At 35.9% G+C, this 20312-nt stretch overlaps 1 protein-coding gene across 3 annotated transcripts in view; it reads right to left on the minus strand.

Moving 5' to 3' along the window:
* The window catches only part of LOC126778456 (filamin-A), a 96747-nt gene that overhangs the window by 2408 nt on the left and 74027 nt on the right, over positions 1 to 20312 (minus strand). For 2 of the 3 annotated variants that reach the window (XM_050502031.1, XM_050502022.1), the window contains 31 exons: positions 18691 to 18811; positions 16821 to 16894; positions 16218 to 16374; positions 15551 to 15759; positions 15125 to 15304; positions 14926 to 15000; positions 14317 to 14476; positions 13436 to 13584; positions 13112 to 13184; positions 12841 to 13008; positions 12155 to 12324; positions 11949 to 12041; positions 11596 to 11740; positions 10206 to 10291; positions 9802 to 9994; positions 8168 to 8389; positions 7763 to 7926; positions 7059 to 7209; positions 6501 to 6749; positions 6068 to 6288; positions 5543 to 5750; positions 5270 to 5398; positions 4935 to 5099; positions 4621 to 4778; positions 4249 to 4428; positions 3332 to 3476; positions 2854 to 3069; positions 2417 to 2590; positions 1834 to 2009; positions 1423 to 1584; positions 719 to 898 (listed from right to left, as the gene is read on the minus strand). In XM_050502031.1, the coding sequence (XP_050357988.1) occupies positions 719 to 898; positions 1423 to 1584; positions 1834 to 2009; positions 2417 to 2590; positions 2854 to 3069; positions 3332 to 3476; positions 4249 to 4428; positions 4621 to 4778; positions 4935 to 5099; positions 5270 to 5398; positions 5543 to 5750; positions 6068 to 6288; positions 6501 to 6749; positions 7059 to 7209; positions 7763 to 7926; positions 8168 to 8389; positions 9802 to 9994; positions 10206 to 10291; positions 11596 to 11740; positions 11949 to 12041; positions 12155 to 12324; positions 12841 to 13008; positions 13112 to 13184; positions 13436 to 13584; positions 14317 to 14476; positions 14926 to 15000; positions 15125 to 15304; positions 15551 to 15759; positions 16218 to 16374; positions 16821 to 16894; positions 18691 to 18811 (4953 nt within the window). Of the gene's footprint in view, positions 1 to 718; positions 899 to 1422; positions 1585 to 1833; positions 2010 to 2416; positions 2591 to 2853; positions 3070 to 3331; positions 3477 to 4248; positions 4429 to 4620; positions 4779 to 4934; positions 5100 to 5269; positions 5399 to 5542; positions 5751 to 6067; positions 6289 to 6500; positions 6750 to 7058; positions 7210 to 7762; positions 7927 to 8167; positions 8390 to 9801; positions 9995 to 10205; positions 10292 to 11595; positions 11741 to 11948; positions 12042 to 12154; positions 12325 to 12836; positions 13009 to 13111; positions 13185 to 13435; positions 13585 to 14316; positions 14477 to 14925; positions 15001 to 15124; positions 15305 to 15550; positions 15760 to 16217; positions 16375 to 16820; positions 16895 to 18690; positions 18812 to 20312 lie in introns of all 3 variants that reach the window. The other variant, XM_050502039.1, reaches the window with a different exon arrangement.

Genomic DNA, 20312 nt, shown 5'->3' on the forward strand with positions numbered 1-20312 from the left:
TATAACTCATTGGTGAAACCACATATCGATTACTTAATTGAGATCTGGGGGACTGCGGCGAAAGTACACCTTAAGAAAATACAAACCGCTCAAAATAAATTGATTAAAGTGTTATTTAACTACAACTCCCTAACATCATCTGAAAAAATTTATAAAAATACTAAAATAGTAAATATCGCTCAAACATATGCCTATAAAATGTGCATATTAGTACGAAAAATATTGAATAAAGAAATCCACACAAATTTAAATTTTAAAACAAAATCAGCTATACAAAGAATTCAATTGCGTAACACAGATTTGCCTTGCGCATCCCTAGAACTAATTACGGAAAAAAAAATATTACTTTCGAGGGAGCTAAGATGTACAACGGGTTACCGAGAGACATTAAAGAGCCCACATTTATGGCAAGTTTCAAAAGACGTCTAAGATTTTATATAACAAACAACATAGTACAATAAATATATATAAATGATGAAACAATAATTTTAAAAAATTCTGTTTAACAAGCTCGTCGATCGAGAAGAAAAAATTTCTGCATCTACCTTCTTTCTTATGAATTTTTGTAACACTGTACGCTTAGATTTTTATATTAGTTTGTAACTTTCACATGTAAGTGAATTTCTGTAATTCTTTTTTTTTTCTTTGCGAAATAAATTCTTTAAACTTAAATATAATACATGAAACATAAATGAGTCGATAAATGATAGTGGTATACCTTGCATAATATAGTGCGGTCCTTTTGGCTCTCGCGCTGCATTTCGACCCGGAAGGCGCCCTTGGGCCCGCGCACGCGCACCGTGAGCTGCCCCGCGCCCGCGCCGCGCGTGTCGCACAGGAAGCGCGACTGGAACGTAGCCAGCACGCCCGGCTCCACGCCCGGCCCGTACACTCGGACCTGAAGATAGACATCATTTAAAAAAAAAGTAAAGTAACAGCCTGTGAATATCCCACTGCTGGGCTAAGGCCTCCTCTCCCTTTTTGAGGAGAAGGTATGGAGTTTATTCCACTACGCTGCTTCAATGCGTGTTGGTCGAACACAAGGGTGGCAGAATTTCAGTGAAATGAGACACATGCAGGTTTCCTCACGATGTTTTCCTTCACCGTATCGCACGAGATGAATTTAATCACAAATTAAGCACATGAAAATTCAGTGGTGCTTGCCCGGGTTTGAACCCACGATCATCGGTTAAGATTCACGCGTTCTTACCACTGGGCCATCTCAGCTTTCAAGACATCATTTGCTTTCAAATAATTAGTATAAAAATTTCAGTGTTTAGAGGCCCCGTAATTATATTTATTTATTTTTTTATTAATATAAGTATGTACTTATCTTGTAGTTCAACCTAGTGAGATATTAAAACAATAATCCGTCTGACATGGATTGTGTACGCTCAAATGAAACTCTGCAAGTGAACTAACCTTAGAGGGGTCAGGCGCACCGGCGACCTTGAGCACGAAGGGCGACCCGGGCACGTGCTCGCCCGCGAACTGCACGCTGAGCACGTGCCGACCCGCCTCCGCCGGCTTCACGTTCAACGTGAACGTGCCGTCGCCGTGCTCGTACAGCTCGCAGTAAGCCACCTACGCAGACGTCAGGTTAAATAAACGCCGACAACACATTTTCGTCCAACCATACTATAATTACTGGCACTTATTATTAATAAAATATACAAATATTAAACAGTCTATGGGATTGCGACATATTTTGTCTAGCTTATAAAGCTGCAGGTCCCAAAAGCCTTAATTTTTTTCTATCTCATCTCGAATATGAGTTTTCTATTAAAAATTCTGCGCACAGCGCGGTGGCTATTGTTATAGAGAATTATTTACCTTGTTGGGTCCAGTGCAATGCGCAGTCAACTCCCCGGGACCAGCGCGTCTCGTGTCTATCCACGACCGTATCTCTCTACCGACCACTCCCCCTGCGAGGCCGGCGCCGGAGCAAACGACTCGCGACGCGTCTCCGCTCTCCGAACCGGCCATTACTTTTACTGTTAAAGGGCAGCCTGAAACAAAATTGTAAAATAAGCGCCGAATTTAAGTCAACTCGCGAAACGTTTTCAGGCAACGGATAAGGGCGACTACTAGATTTTTTAGTCAGGCATTGCAAAAAAAAAACGTTTCTCATTTATTAGCATAGATATGTTTTTCAAATTTAATTTGATGATGATGACTTTTTACGGCATAAATATTTTCGAATATTATTTATTATAATAATATAGTTAAATTGAATAAAAATAGCGTCAAGGTTAATATATTAATAAGTAATTTTTATTTACTCTATTAAAATAAGTTATAATGAAAACTAAAAAGACATTTAAATCTACCACCCCGAAGTTCTCAGATTAACTCGTCAGTTACTTATACAGAGAAATAACATATAATCTACGTATCATGTATGGGGTGGGGTTACCTTTAACGAGTCGGCCGGCCCACACCACACGCAGCTGGTGGTCGCCGGGCCGGCGCGGCGTGTAGGTGGCGCGCCACAGTCCCGGCCCGGCCGCCGACAGCGACACCGACACCGCCTCCCCCTCCACCGACGTCAGCGTGGCCTCGGGCGCGCCTGGGCCCGCCGCGCTGCCGTCTACGCACACACGCACACGTCACATCAATCACCATAGCGGACTGAGCTGTCCACTGGTTACTTAATGTAGCACTTTAAGTAACCACACGTGTGTGTAATCTATTATATCGCAGGCTCGATTAAAAAACTTATGATCTCAAGGACGATAGTGCTTGCTAATAACTATTTCATTATTATTGTGAGGAAGTGACTTATATCGTATGTGTAAACTAGGTATATACATATATAATAGCGATAATTAAACTATCTAGTCTAGGACAAACCGATAGTAAAGACGGCGGGTGTATGCGGCGCGGCGTGAGCCAGTCCGCGACCGGCCAGCGTGACCCGGTCGGCGGTGTTGCCGGACGCCACGAGGGCCCTCCGAGGCGCTCCGGCTACCAACGCTCCGTTGTAAGTCATCTCTAGCTCTTGCTCTCCGCTTACTCCCTCCACTACCGTAAGCGTGACCACCGCTCGTCCCGACACTGTCTCTACGCCTGTGGTTAGGAAATGTTATAATTAAATATTTAAAAGTCCACTTTTTTATTGTATACACAAACACGAGCATAGCCATTTTCCATTATGAATTAATTCACTTTTATTATACACGCAAAAATGTGTTTGTCCTTTCCACGAAACAATGTAGCAATGGATCAATGTGACATATTGCTTAAAAATTAGAATTCAAATTTTTATAGAGGAAAAGTGCACGTTAGCGATGCTGGGAGTAAAAGTTATAAATATTAATAATAAGCTTACGTTGATGTCTTCCAGCCAGTAGACACTCGAGCGTCCCTGGACCCGCATTACTGGTGTCCAATACTAATTTCGAAGGCGCTCTCACACGACCCGAGTTGTCAGTGCCCCATCCGCCCACCGCCACAATAGCTGATGTATCTATTACCTGTTTAAAAATATTAAAACATTATGTACTGTGAAAAAATATTTAAAATTAAAGTTCATATAAATAGTTCAGTAAAATAGTGCTGTATTATAAATAAAGATATTTTAATGTAGAACTTTTTGGAGTGCAAATATAGCAAATCGCATAGAATATATAAATCACTCATCAATCACTGTACCACCAGTCAGTAGGTACCACCCACTCATCAGATATTCTACCGCAAAACAGCTAGTGTAATTACAGGCACAAGGGACATTACATCTTAGATCCCAAGGTTGGTGGCGCATTGGTGATGTAAGCGATGGTTAACATTTCTTACAATGTCAATCTCTATGGGCGTTGGTGACCACTTACCATCAGGTGGTCCATATGCTCGTCCGCCTTCCTATTCTATAAAATATATATATATAGAAATCAATGTCTGTTTTTGTCTACTCCTTCTTCGGTTGAAATAATCTATAGACAACATAAGTATAGCTTAACAGTCTTAAGACTGTTCCTAACTGAAAATTACTTGAGGTGGTAAGTATGTAGTTAAAAAGGTGTTAGCTGTTTTACATTCTCGCGAACGTTTTACGTCCTCTCCCGTCGCGTTAGATTGCGTCTCATCGAATTGTAAAAACATGTGCATAGATTGTGTTTGTGTACAAATGCCTGCTCTATAATTTATCCCCCATAGATGGCTAGTCTTTGAAATTGGCCGCTGTGAGTACATTTTTTAATGCATTTTCGACTTATACCATACACATTATTTATAATAATATGTACTTACTTTAACAGAAAACGGACTTCCAGGCAATGGTCCTGACGAGGAGAATATTCTAACTTCATATAACCCCACTACAAGGGGGATGTACGCGCAGAGCCATTCTTTGGGTGCACCAGCCACCACTCGGCATTCTAGCAGACCTGAATCTGTTGTGTCTTCTTTACTGTCTGTTAATTTTTCAACCTGAAAGTAGATCATATTTAGAAAAAATACAACTAATGGTAAATTCTTGTGCCCTAACCCGAAGTAGTAATTGTTTACATTAATTAAATTTAATAGGAATTACACTTATATTTGACACGGCATAACCAATAAAAAAAACTGCATGTGAGTACATTCGTATTATTATGATTAAATATATATATATTTATATACCTGAACAGTGGGCGCCGTGTCCTCTACACAATGAATGGTGAAGGCGGCTTCTTTACCGACGTGCGCATGCGCGAGTCCCGTGCCAGAGCATCGAGCTGCGTTGCTTGCTCTACCACTCAGGACACCAAGAGACACTGGGCTTCCTACTACTGGAGCTCCTGAAAATTATTATTTATATTTAATTTGATATATATCCGGCTCGAAAGGACTATAAAAATAATTAATCATTCAAATCAAAATAAATCATATGTAATCTTATAAAATAAATATTAATTGTATTATCATTTAAGCCGTAATGTATATTAACTTTGTACCTCCATAAGTGATATAGATGCGGTAGTGAGCGGGCACTGTGGGCCTTAAGCGAACTTTATGTGTGTGCCCATCTTCTCTTATGTCAATAGGTAAACGAACTCGCCTTTCACCCATCGCTTCACAGATAACTTCCAGTTCACCGACACCAGCATCCTTTGTATCGACTAATAAAAACAATACAAAAAAATAAATCATATTTGCTTTATTCAATTACTTGCATAAATTAATTGTAAGTCAATTGACTTTTAACAAAACTGTAAAATTATTGTTTTAATATATAGTTGCATATTTACATAATTTTTAGTAAATTTTTAGTAAAATATATCCTTCTTACCTGTGAAATTGATAGGAGTTTGAACGATGATGTTCCCAGTTGGCAGACCTGATAATATAACTTTGTTCGGATCGAAGGATTCACATGTGAATGGGCTGCCAGTGACCGGTTTGGAAAGGTGTAGTACTTCTGCATATTTAAAAATAAATATTAAGATACATTTTAAGAATTACAAATACGTCAGAAGTTTAAATATAGAATTTTTTTTGAGTTATATAGTAATATAAGTGATATAGTTATATAGTAATATAATGTAAGTAGTTCAGATCTCACCTATCGAGCTTTGTCCAACTTCATTGATAGAATATTCGGCTTGTAGGAGACCGGATTTGGTCTGGTAACATCTGACCGGTAATGCTCGGGCGCCTGGTCCAGACACGACAACATCAAACTCTCTGGCGGGTCTTCCGAGGGTGTCTATACTGAATGATGCCACTTTTCCTACTTGTGCCTGGTAAAGGCCTAAGCCTGACGCTGCTACCTGAAAGAACATGAATACAAAAATATTATAAATATACTACAGCGCATAGATTTTTAGTCGTTTTTTGAACATTCCAAAAAGTCACATATACATATTGAGGTATCATCGCCCAAGAGTTGTGTACCCGACGGTAAGTGGTTATTTTCTCCATAGGATTTAAGATGACTGATGACACTGACTCCTTCACCTTTGCACTCGGAGTGTGGAAATACTTAGTTTTCGTGTTTGGGTCGATAGATAAAATAGCATGTGGGTGTCCCACCAAGACGGACCTGCATAGTTTTAACAACAGGTAACACTTAGAAGGCAAACAATACCTCCTGTCCGTGGTGCGCCGGCAGCACGTCGACGAGCAGCGGCTCGCGCGCGACGGGCACGCCGCTCCACAGCAGCGCCAGGCGGTGCGCGGCGGCGCGCGACGGGTGCCACACGAGCTCCATGCGCGCGCCGCCGCGCCGCCGCACCGAGTGCGCCACGCCCGCGCCGCCGCACCACACGCGCGCCGCCAGCCGCCCCGCGCCCGCGCCCGCCGTGCTCACTGCGCACCCACGGGACTCGCTTAACTTATGCACTTGTATTTATCTTGAAGACATACGCCGATAAATTTATGCGAAGCGCGTTGCATCTTCTGGTATAAGTTTTATGCAGGTCGGTTTAGTAGCGTTTTCGGTTAGGATTTTGTAATCTTAAAAAAGTCTCTTCATTTGTTCGTATATAATATAGATTATTATTGATCATTTTTAATCTCACCGGTTAATATCGCAGGTCGATGTGCCACCGCATCGCCTATAGACAGCACTTTCACTGCAGACGCGTCCAACGCCTCCACCTCTGCAATGGGCCCTCTAGAGCTTCTCACTAGATATCTGCCTACACGGTTAGCGGGAAATGTTAGGAGGCCCGTGTCTTCTAGATTCGCTTCGAATATCCGTGACCCGGCGGGAGATATAACTTCGACATCAGACAGAGTCTCATCGATTTCTATTGATGCCATTCCACCTTTGAAAATAAAAATCACATATATTACACACGTATATGTACGTACATATGTATACGAAGTTAAGTATTTGGCAAATGTTTAGCTTGAACACAGATTAAATCCAATAAAGTTTTCGCTTGCGGTTTTGTCAGCATAATGGGAGGTGGGCGAAGGTATTAGGTACACTGTGTCCTTTTTCTGTAACCCTGACAACGTGTAGGTAAAATTTAATGATGATTGAGTAGTTAAGACGTGAGAGCATAACAAATAAGTAAAGGAACAAACTCACGTTCGCATTTATAATATTAGTAAGAATGTTAAAATGTTACCTATTTGAACATATGTGTGCGGTTCGCTGACCCGACACACAAAGGGGCTGCCGGGGACGGGCTGCTCGTTGAACGTGACGGATACACGGTGCGCTTCGCGGGACACCGGGACGAACGTCACGTCGTACAGACCTCGGGCAACTGCTACTACCTAAGACATAATAACACTAAATTAAATATCAGTAAACAACTAAAGACTTCTGGAGCAAACGAATCAGAAATTCAATCATGGTGTTTTAACAAATTTCACTCGCACACATTTTTAAAATTGCCTATTAATAAATTTAAAATCTTAATTTGAAAATAATTTAACACGAACGAAACATTATTCTATATACAAGAGTGGAAGTAACGATTACTTCGATAGACGAGAGTTGTAAGTGGTCACCAAACGCCCTTAGACATTGGCATTGTAAGAAATGTCAACCATCGCTTATAGCCAATGCGCCACCAACCTTGGGAACTAAGATTTTATGTCCCTTGTGCCTGTAATTACACTGGCTCACTCACCCTTCAAACCGGAACACAACAATATCAAGTATTGCTGTTTTGCGGTAGAATATCTGATGAGTGGGTGGTACCTACCCAGACGAGCTTGCACAAAGCCCTACCACCAGTCTCCATTAAGAATGAGTAGATCAACACTATCATTTATGATATAGTTATTATTATAGCGTGTTGCTCATCAAGGAGTTCATACTTACTTCAGCTTTGACTGTCGTTGACGGCGTAGATACAACCAACTCGAGGGTGCCCTCCCCAGCGCCAGCGGCGTCAACGCTGAATGTGACAGGCTTGCCAACTTCAACGCCGCGTTCCTCATCAGCATTTTCGTCCAAATTAAATCCTTCTAAAGTCCCTTCTAGATCTGTAGGGAAAGTGTTATATGTTTAAGTTTTTGATAACGTAGTCGAAGTTATTTTTATTTACTAGCTTTATATAGAAAATAATTCCATATATATTTTTATATTTAATGTATTTCATCTTAATTGCTTATTTTACAAATATCTTTATGTTTAAAGAGAACAATATATATACATATATATTATCAATGTTTATATTCGACTCGATCCTTTCATTCGTCTCTTTGTAAAATCCTTAAAACCTACCTCCAGGTCCAAGCCCCGTAACCCTGACTCTTCGTACATCATACACGTTGCAAGTGAAGGGCGAGCCGGGAACAGGTCTTCCAGCGCATTGAACTTGCACGCTATGCCTCCCCACCACTTCTGGCGTGTAAGTACCAGTGTAACGGCCATCTCCCGACGGAGTCACTCGGGAACGGACGCTACTACCGCCTGGACCGGTCACGTATATTGTCGGTTCTCCAGCTGAAAATATATAATGAAATTATTATGAATCATACATATTTTGCGAGTCATTCTATATTTATTTACATTTATTAACCGACCGAAAAGAAGAACTTTCTCAATTCGGTTATATTTTTTTAAAGTTTATAAATTAATTTATTTAATTCACTTATGAAACGATTTGGAATTCTTAAATTATTTATATTCTGCGGTAAATTTGAACTTTGTTATCAAATAATAGCCCCACAGAAGTATTTTTCACGCACTATGCACATTGTAAGTACTGCGCCTAATTAAAAAAAAGCCGGTATTGTAAGAGTGTTTATTCCAAACTGTTATGCAAATGATTTTTTTTTAAATTAACTTAAGTTATTATACACAAATAATGTCCTCCAGACCGATTTCGGCCACGGTGGCCAATCTCAAGATAGATTAGCCAATTGCGCAGGAGATATTATAGTGGACAAGTGTGTGCGCAAACACAGGTGCACTCTCTCTTCCTTAGCTCTCATAGTCCGATGGGACGGCAATCTGACACTAACGGAATGAGTTCAGGCGTTACGTGCAACGGCAACGGCTTTACGTGCTTTCCGAAGCACGGGGCACACTTCTAACTTCCGGACTTCGGGCTACTATTGAGAATTTTGACCTTCGGGTCTGCGGCCGTATATCAAGCCACTAGACCAACGAGGCAGTCAAACCCATAACATTATGATAATGAATGAAATAATAATTAAATGTGTAAAATACGTACATTTATTTAAAATTAATTTAAATCCATTTATAGTGGCCAGTTTGAACATGGTTTTGCAATTGTGTAACAAACCATTAAGACATTCGTCTAAGCACTTACTGTAACTATTAAACAAGTCCTATCATACTTAATGATAATGAACTAACATACTACAGACATAAATATAGTATATTTGTAAGCATTTCTATTTGTTACTTAAACAATGAATATAAATTATTAGTAAATAATATCAAGAGATAATGATGGTAACAGATTATAATAAGCTAGTGTAAAAAAAAATGGCGGCAAATTTTAATAAATTACAATATTTAATAATAATTGAGATTGTTACTAGCACCGAAAGTGGCAAATAGTGACAAAAATAGAATCATAATAACAGATGAAGTTAAATTAAAAGTAGTAATAGGTGTGTACGAGGCGAGTTATTATAGTTAATTGTTTTAAAAAGTCATAAGATAATGCTATTGTCGAAACGGTGACATTACATAAAATTCCAATATGAATACTGAATGACAAAGAAGTCGTTTTTTGTAAGGATAATTTCGATTAGAAAAAAAAAGAAAATCTTTTTTAATTTTACTTGTTAAGCCATAGCAGGTTTTGTGTTTTTTTTTTAATGGATTGCAGTTCTTACGTCATAACGTCGCAGTAAAGTACTAGAAGTAGGCAAGGGACTCACTGTGGAAGCCGGTGAGGTGTATGTCGGCGGGCTCCCCGCGCGGCGCGGACGCGAGGCCGGGCCCGGCGGCGCGCGCGTCGGGCGCGGCGGCGGGCGCCGACACCGCGCACGAGAACGGCGAGCCCGGCACCGCGTGACCGTTGAAGCGCACCGACAGCGTGTGCGGCGCCGCCTCCGTGGGCTTGAAGTTCACCTGGAACGACATTTTGACACGTGTTGTAACATTTCTGATGTGTAATTAAATATTATATTATATGAATATAATTTCGAATATTATATAATATGATTGATTAATTAATCAACCCAAAAACAGCATTTATAGTGAACGCCGTATCCCAAATTGTTAATAAGAATGTTATGTACTCATATTAGTTTGAAATAATTAAAACGGCATTGAATCATACCTTGAATCTAGCGTTTCCTTCACTTTGGACATAGTTCGGTACATTCCTGCCGTTCACAGCTACTATGATTTCCAAGTTGCCGGCGCCTGAAATTATGCATATTAAGTATTTATCTACACTAACGATAAACTTTTACTTGTGGTAGGGCTTTGTGCAAGCTCGTCTGGGTAGGTACCACCCTCTCATCAGATATTCTACCGCAAAACAGCAGTATTTGGCATTGTTGTGTTCCGGTTTGAAGGGTGAGTGAGCCAGTATAATCACAGGCACAAGGGACATAACATCTTAGTCCCCAAGGTTGGTGGCGCATTGGTGATGTAAGCGATGGTTAACATTTCTTACAATGCCAATGACTATGGGCGTTGGTGACCACTTACCATCAGGTCCGCCTTCCTATTCTATAAAAAAAAAACTATTATAAATATCTATTAAATATCTACCCGTCTTCGCAGGAATAGAATAAATGTCTAAATAAAATAAATATTTAAATATTATTACATATAACTCTTCAATGATCACCGTTATATTTCAGCCAATTTACAGAAAAACATTAATGACTTATACATCTAAACTTTCCTCGTTAATTACTCCAACGGTAAAGACCGTATGAAAATCTGTTCGGTAGTTTTTGAGTTTATTACATCCAGACAGACAGACAGACGCGGCAAGATTTTTTTTTACTGATTATAGTGATACTATTTAAAGGAAATCTTTTATTTATTTATTTATTTATTTTAAGGACCACTAGTAGCTACTACATGTTTTAATGACAAATGTAAAACAATTTAGTGAAAATAGCTAACATGTGAAGCTTTTTAAAGTAGCCACAACAATTACAATATTTGTTTTAAAAATACATTAACACATAATTATAGCAACATGAGTAGAAAGATTAAAAAAAAAAAAAATAAGCCCAAATTGGTACAAATTAAAGACCATAAAAAAATAAACATGCACTTAATAAAATTAAAAACACAAATAGTTTGAATTGATATAGGTACAAATTAAAATTAAATAATTCATTAAATTCATGCAAAGTTTACGTTACAAAAAATTACTAAAAATATACTAATTAATACAAAATAAAATTAAGATAACATTATTTATTATTTATTTATTTAAAAAATAATATGCTTATGATTATGAATATTAAACATAAATGGGTCCAAGGAAAATGAGGAAGCAGGACGCAGCATTTAAAGCGCTTTGTCCTGCATACGGATCTTGCAGAAATCCTTAGTGACGCTCCATGGTCGTACCATACCGACACTTTATAACCGAATCTTTAGTAACTATAATACATATATTTTCACCGTCGATTTGTATGATTGTATGTTTCATTAGGTAAAGAAACGGCTCCTAAAGAATAGTAAAAAGAAATACCATTTACCTGCATGGGAAGCATTGATGGTGAAGGAAACGGGTCTTCCGACGACCCCGGGAGATATATCAGTCACGGAGACACGAGACGCGCTGTAAGCTTTAACTAAGAACGGACTTCCTTCAACGTGACCACCCATCGCACCGGCACGAACCTAAAAAAAATAATTTACAAATACAGTAACCGTCGTTTGCTGTTCCACTAAAAGATGCGCAATGTTTTTTTTTTATATAAGCAGCCGGACGAGCAAATTGAAAAAAAGACATATAATACTTATTATTTTAAAAAATGATTGTATTTTTATTTTGAGGCTAATGATGAGGGTGTACTACATTTATTTATTCATAAATATAGAGCAATACCTCTATGCTATGGTCTCCAACATCAACTGGCACAAATGATATTGTATATCTTTTACTCGGTTCGTTTTCACCAACTGTCTCTTCAGCCGAAACCTGAAAAATAAATTTTATACAGATTATAAATCACATAAAGCTTTCATCATCCAATAAAAGTAATAGCTTAATCAACTTGATTAAAAAAAAATGGTCAAATTGTCTTTGTATACCTGAACAGATACGGGTCTTCGGGCTGGACCCAATACTTCAACGTGCGGCGATGTTGGCGAATCAACGCTGAACGTGTATGCGTCACCCACGGATACTTTGTCGGGGGACTCCCCCGATCCTGCACCAATTACCCGCGCTGGTGCCGACACGTGACATACGAAGGGGCTGCCTAAAATTATCAACTGTATAAGCATTTTGGAACATCTATAAAAGATATCCCCCGAATAAATGCACAAAGTACACTCGACATACAAACGTAAATACTTACTTTCCTACTCACTGAAGAAGTGTAAGCGCAATGTAATAAAAAGTAATCATATTAATAATTAAGACTTATAACCAATTTTTGTATATAAATGGAAGTTATAAACATGATACACGTAGAAAATTATTCAAAAATATTATACACACATTTAAAAACTTTGTCTTCTTCCGATCAAATTACTGATGACCGGAAGAGAAAAAAGTGTGTAATTAGGTTTATCTGAAACCGATGGAAGCTTTACCGTTATTTAATCTTGTTAGGTAACTCAAAAGCGCCCGTAAAAGTGTCCTAGTTATGTTGATTTTGTTTTTATTTGATTTTACATTTATTGACAATTCTATTATCTTTTTTATTATACGAAATAATTTGTTTTTTTTTTTGATAATAATATCTTTATTATTTCAAACGCATCGAACTTACCAGGCACATGATCCCCGTTAAATCGCAGTTCCACGGTATGTGGACGAGGATCTCTCGGCGTGAAGCTAATGGCATATGTGTGAGCTCCTTGAGCCGCTGCAGCGGTGGGTACGCGACCACCGTTCACCGTCACTTCAAGGTTACCGGGCCCCGCCGCCATCGTTTCAACTAACATGATAAATTACTGTTTGAAATTTAAATTTAGAACAATGTTTCGAGAGGAAAATGTGTTGGCTAATCATTTAGTACCAAGAAGCTCTCGTCTACTCACCGAGAAAAGTTACGGGCTTTCCGACTGTGCCGTGAGCGACATCTTTAACTCTTATAGCCGTCACATCGTATACCTAAAAAATTAAAATGATTATAATAAAAAATACAAGTGTGTGCAACTCCGAACACGTGATAAAAATTATTTACGTGATTCCCGTCAGATATGTTTCATATAGTAAAGTTACACTAAGATTGATCGTTTTATTCAATGTTCAATACATTTGAAAACATAATAAATTGGCTTTTTATATTTAAAAACATGGAAATTTAAAGAACAACAAATGCTTCTGTGGTTTTTTTTTTTTTTAATATAACGTAATTTTACCTTTAAATGAAACGGACTAGCAGGTATGGGCGCGGAGTCGACTAATACATTCAGGCGGTGCTCGCCCACGGCTCGCGGAACGAACTCTGCGCGGAAGGTCCCGGCGCCCGCGGCCGCCACCGCCGCCGGCACCGACGCGCCGTTCGGACCTACGCCCCACCATGTCTCAGCTCACCGCTACGCCCTTACTACCCCCTCCACTACGCTCGATTCTTTTTTAAATCTCGATTTATTCACATCTCTGGTTTTTTTAATGTTAGGAGTTAGGGCGAAGCGGATGAGCTTTATAAAATGTATGTTATATACTTCAAAATATGGCTGAATGTATTTTACTTATTATACACATATTTATCTAATAATAAAATAGAATTTTCTTTTGGTACTGTGAGCAATATAACGTAACTTAAGTTAGTGACGGGTTAAATTTGTTAAATTAATGAGATATACTTATTAGAATTATAACTACAAGCGTAAGTTAGTGGGTGAATTGGTTAATGTTGCGAAGCATTATATTTTTTCCTTTTTTTTTCTATAATCTATTCTACTATTTTGTGTCACTCAGTCATTCCTTCAAAATTGTGTTTGTCCAAAAGGGGGAAATTTTTGTCCTATGATTATTCAAAATTTTCATTTCATCTTTCAAAATGAATACAAATTCTCTCATTTATGCCAGCCTGCAAAAGAACCAAAGTGTTTATGAAAAAATGACTAGCTCGATTCAATTATAAAACATTTTACATAACAAATTATAATTGCATTCTTTTTAAGCAAAACTATTATTACATGGCTAGAAAGTGGTATATTTGGAATTGTTAGTGTCACTAATATTTTATGATTCAAACAAACATGTCTATCTATGTGATATTACGGTTTATACATACCTTCCACATTGACTTCTATTTGGTCAAGTGTGGCTGATTGATGGTGGAGGGTTAATGCTGCTGGTTGGTGTAGGGGTACAGGTCCTGGTAAAGTAACTCTTGCACTGCTTCCTCCGCCTTCCGATACATCAATTATGAGAGGACAGCCAGGAACACGCATCTGAGAAAATTATTAGAATCTATATATAAATATGCAAATGCAAAAGAGTTCAATACCTTCTTCTTCTTTGTTTGTCAAATGATTTTCGTTTTTTTTTTATTTGATAGCTATTGACAAGCTTTAGTGTTATCAATATCAATTGACGGTGTATTGACATTGTAAGAAATACATAATAAATATATCTAACAGTGGCAGTGTAATACTTAAGAAGTCATAAATATTAAAGTTTTATTTTGATGCAATGATAAATTATAATGTTTGTATCATTATAAATCTAAATTTGCTTATAATTTTAATAATATAATAAATCTTACACATCTATAGTATCACTAGATAATTACTGATAAGTATGTCTATGTACAATCTATAATTAATTTGGCCTCTTTAAAAGCCGTAAAGTCTAAGTTCTTAGGATGTATAGTTAGAAAATGTAATGTATTAAATCTTACTTTGTTAAATGATACATTAACAACATGTTCACAAGCCTCGGTTGGTGTGAATGATACTGTGAATCTGGCATTTCCCTGTAACAATAATATAAAATATGTAATCCTTTTAAAAATATAAATATTTAAAATTAAAGATCATAAATAGCAGAGTATGTAAAGAAGTTGATACTCATCTTGTATGATTAATTATATTACTTACTTGTGGATGGACTTGAGTTGGTATATTTAAACCTCTCGCAGCTACTGTGATTTCAAGGTTTCCTTCGCCAGCCTGAGCTGCATCAACAGCAAGCTGTACCGGTACACCTATGCGAGCAGAAGCTCCTCCATTGACACTCACAAGCTTGCTGTCGTATGCTTTGCAGATAAATGGTGTGCCCTAGAAAAATATGTAAAAGTTAAATTTGGACAGTTACATTGTTTGTTTTTAATTGTTAACTGATGTATTTATTTGTTGAGTCTTGGTTATACTAACTACTGAATTTGTGGTAGTAAAAAATTGCCATACAATCAATTTATTGAAAAAAACCAACAATTTAGCAACAAGGATTATATATTAACAATGACAACATTCATATATTAAAAAATTTAATAGCATAGAGTAATTTCAAAGAATTATCCTTACTGGTACAGGCTGGTTATTATAATTGGCTGTGAGTGTATGAGGTCCCACGTGTTTAGGTGTAAAACTAGCCACCAGTCCGGTGAGAGCCTCTCCCGTAAGGCGCACTGGAACTTCACCACGGGGCCCTCGAACTGTCACAGTAAGTTCGCCACCACCTGATCCCTCTACTCGCACAGAACATGATGCTAAATCTCCGACGGGAATAAGTTCTGGAAGCAATAAATATATTTTTGGGAAAGGAGAAACTATATATGTTTTTTGACCATAAATAAACAATATTTAGATAGTATTTGTCGTTGTCATTGTCAGCTGCTACTGTGCGCTTGACAGCGTTCGGATAATTTGTGCTTCGTAAATAAAATTGTTTACTACGTAAAAGAAAAAAATAAAATATTATAATTAAATATAAACTGATTCTAATCTTTAAGTAACGAATATTGTGTCGAAAATAATGTATTACTATAAATAACAATAGCTACTGTGTCAGTACTATTTATTTATATATATATATATATATATATATATATATATATATATATATATATATATATATATATATATATATATATTTATATATAAACGATCCCCAAACGAGCGAAGCTGCAGGTGAAAACTTGTAGTATTTATAATTATGTTGTTAATATTGTTGTTGTTTAGATTTACTTACCAACTTGTGAAGTGTCGATTATTACTCTCTGCGCGGGTGCTACGTGAAAGACAAAGGGCGACGATGGGACAGGTTCTCCATTGAATTTAATATCAACTCGGTGAGGTGTTGTTGTTTCTGGCCTCCAAAATACTAGACAGCGTCCACCTCCTACTACCTAAAATAATTAATAGATTTCATATTAAAAATCACAATACCTCTTTCTTTTGTTTGTTTCTCTTATATATTTACAAAAGAAAGACTTTATAATATTTTTAGAAATACATGTCGTAATGATTGTTGTTTTTTTATTGCTACATCGTATAAAATATGTTTTAAAAGTTGGCTGTGTATATTTTTTATTTTTAATCCCCATTAAATTTATAATACTACACAAATAACTTTAGTTTCACCTATTGACCTATAAAAACTGGAAAAAGCGCTCTTTACATAATATATGAATATATATTCAAACAATACACTATTAATATAACTAAATTCCCTGATATTTAATTTAGCCCTTGAGTCAATAGCTTATTAATAAGTCAAGTCTAAGCACTGTCAATAGCAGCAGCTTCCAGGGTTTACTAAGTTTAAGTTTGTTTAGGTTTACATAGTACTTACTTGTACATGATTGGGGACTTCACCCTCATTGATTGAAATTTCTAATTGCCCTTCACCCGCAGCACTGGCGTCCACTGTGAATGAAAATGCAAATTATGTCAAATTTATAAACAGATGCAATTTTCGTGCGTCGGTCTATCGTTTGTTTATTATTATTATCATCTAAAGTGTCTATACCCTATTCCAATCGGAGAAGGAGTAAAGGTAAACAAACCTTAGATTTACAAATTGTATGTGATTTGCTAATTGTTTTGCTATATTATACACTAGAAACTGTTTCCTTTTTTCTTGATTCATTTACCTTTATTTATAATACAACACTAGTCCACTTAACTAGTTATAACCACATTAATTTAACTTTCGAAGTTCCTATTACAACTTCGCGGACATTGAAAACGCCATTTTTTCGCGAATGCATAGTGAATATTTTAGATTATTCAAGATCTCGACCAATTATATCGCGTCAATTCGGTTTCAAAGCTGTTTATTTGGGTCTACTCCTCTTGTAATTGGAATAGGCTATATATTTTCAAGTGTACTGGGATATCAAAAAGATTAAGCGCGATACAAGTTTATAGATATCATATAGTTTAAGATTTAAATATAAATAAAGTATCGCAAAAGAAAGGTTTCTTTTTTTATATACAAATATTAAATATGAGCAAAAATATTTGCATAAAATCGAATATCAGGGTTTTAAAGTAAGATAAATAAATAAAAATAAATATTGCACCTATTGAACCTTAATTAATTTTTTGAAAAAGTGTTTTTAAAGCATTTTATGTTAAAAAACAAACTAGTGATTGTCCATAAGTGAATTAGTAAAATCGATTTATGAAATTAAATGTTTTTTATACAGAAATGTGATTTCATTTCGCACTTGACCTGTTTTTTAACTTAATATTTTGCTAATGTGCATGCGACTGCTTTTAGTGAGTTAATGAAACATTTTTGTGCAATTTCCGAAACGTGAATGCATTTTCATTGTAAATTGTATAATGCCGTATATTTATATTTATGTTTTATCTGTGTTAATAAAGGCATATACCCCTACTTTATTTCAGCTGCTGTATAAAAACAATTATAAACTTTTGGTATACATATATGTATACAAATACACAAAAAGTATGTACTACTATTGTTGTTAAAACAAAAAAAAAACCTTTAGAATATAAAAATACCACATAACTTTTAATACAATAGCATGTTTATTTTAAACCTGCACCAATTTGTTGAAAATGCAAAAACGGTTTAGCCGGAAATGTGAATAATAACTGTGTATCAGGAATATCGAAAACAAAATGTAGGCTTTAGTTTAAAATTTCTATTTTTATCAGTCTTTGTGTTTCGTTTTTTTATGTTTTAAAACACTTGTTTCGTATCAATGAAAGCAAATCACAAAGGCGAATATCAGGGTTTCTTAAAATTGTTTTTACCTCGTTTTAGATACACATTGAACTTCGTTACCATTTTATAAGCCATCTATACGCAATGCGGATTCAGGAGTCACAAGCGGAGAAAAATTGGGATTAACCATTTTAAATCGACAGGAGACATATCGCTTCGTAACTCTAAAAGGTCGTATATAGAATTTGTTAAATTAAAATAAGAGAGTTTCATACGTGGAAATATTTCTTTAAATTGTATGGTATTTAACGAATAGAGTAACATTTAAAACCAGTTTATTATAAAATAAAAAGTCAGTAAGTATTTATTATTATTAATGTGTGTAGCACACAGTACATATAAGACATTTTGATTTTATAAATTGAAATTTTATTTTCACATATGACCTTTTGCACTGACAGTAGCGATATGCCTTGTCGAATTAAGTCAGTGACAATTTATTTGAATAAATAATTTAATTTACCTCTAAACTGACACTGTTGTCCGACCAGAGCGTTGCCAATATCTGTGACTTTTATGAGACTTGCATCATATACTTTGGCGACTAACGGACCAGCGGCCAATTTGTCTTCACCAATTGAAACCTGAAAATGAAATTAAGATTGCAGAAATTATAAGAACATTCGTTTACGATTTAATAGTAATAATTGTTCAATATCATTCAACCAGTCTATATGTTATCGATTTCATTCAATGTATTGATAGATTTTATTGATTTTTTTGTAGTAGGTAAATAAAAAGTTTAGAGTTATAAGATAATATTCAGGTTACAAATTAAAAACTCATTTTTTTCTCAAAAAAAATCATAATTTACTTTTTTGAGTAATTATCGTATATATGTAATGGTATAAATATTTTTGTAAATGTATATTTATATTAAACAAAATATTTCGTAATACGTAAATAGTTGAGCAATAAATATAAATACTTTCACTTCTATCAGGCAAATATATAGGCAGTCCCTATGATTGCTTGTTTTTTTCCCTCTAGGACGTGCTGGAAGAAATCTCTTCATGGGATAAGCATTCCTTTTTTACTTAGTTCCCTTTTGTAATTTTAATTCTGTTACGTAGAATAAGATGTTAAATAAAATAAGTTGCTTATTCTAAGTATGATTAAGTTTTATCGTCATAGTTGTAATACATATATTTTTAATATACAAAAGCGTATGTTCAGTATAAAATTTAAATAAATTTTCACACTTCTCATTGGCCTTTTCTGTTTTCATGGATTCTGTCGTAAAGTTTATATCTTCTTTCGACTTCTAAAGGTGAAGTTCATTACTTTAAATTTGACGTGACATTTTCGAAATACAAAAGTTTATAAACTTAGGTACGTTTAGGTGTTCATTGTTTAAAATCAGTATCAAATTTCAACTGTAAACTCTATACTATTTCTTTATTTTTCGTTATTAAAATATAGTACCAGCCTGTTAATGTCCCACTACTGGGCTAAGGCATTCTCTCCATTTTGAGGAGAAGGTTTGGAGCTTATTCCACCACGCTGCTCCAATGTGGATTGGTAGACCTGGTATATACACATGTGGCAGAATTTCAATGAAATTAGACACATGCAGGTTTCCTCACGATGTTTTCCTTCACCATTAAGCACAAGATGAATTATAAACACAAATTGAATGAATATTCAGTGGTGCTTGCCCAGGCTTGAGTCCACGATCATCGGTTAAGATTCACGCGTTCTAACCACTAGACCATCTCAGCTTTATAATATAGCGTTCTTCATATTCAAAACAAAAAAATCGCAGAATGAAAGCCATCGATAATATTTTAGATACAAAATATAAACTATATTTTCATTTCTAAAATACTTATACATAATAAGCTCTCACAGAACTATATAATACTGATTCTTTGTCACTATCTACATTTATAAGGAGGTAAGTTAACACTATTTCAATGTGTTAAATTATTTTTATACCTTTGATATATTATCTTCATTCGAAATCCTGACAAATAGTTACCCTTACTTGAAGTTAAATTTACTAGGCGTGATAGGGAGACCTCTTGAAGATGATATAGGTTATAAAATAAAAAAACCTTTATTAAATTTTATTGATAGCCAATT

The sequence above is a fragment of the Nymphalis io genome, chromosome 2, assembly GCF_905147045.1.
Source record: "Nymphalis io chromosome 2, ilAglIoxx1.1, whole genome shotgun sequence".
NCBI lineage: Eukaryota > Metazoa > Arthropoda > Insecta > Lepidoptera > Nymphalidae > Nymphalis > Nymphalis io.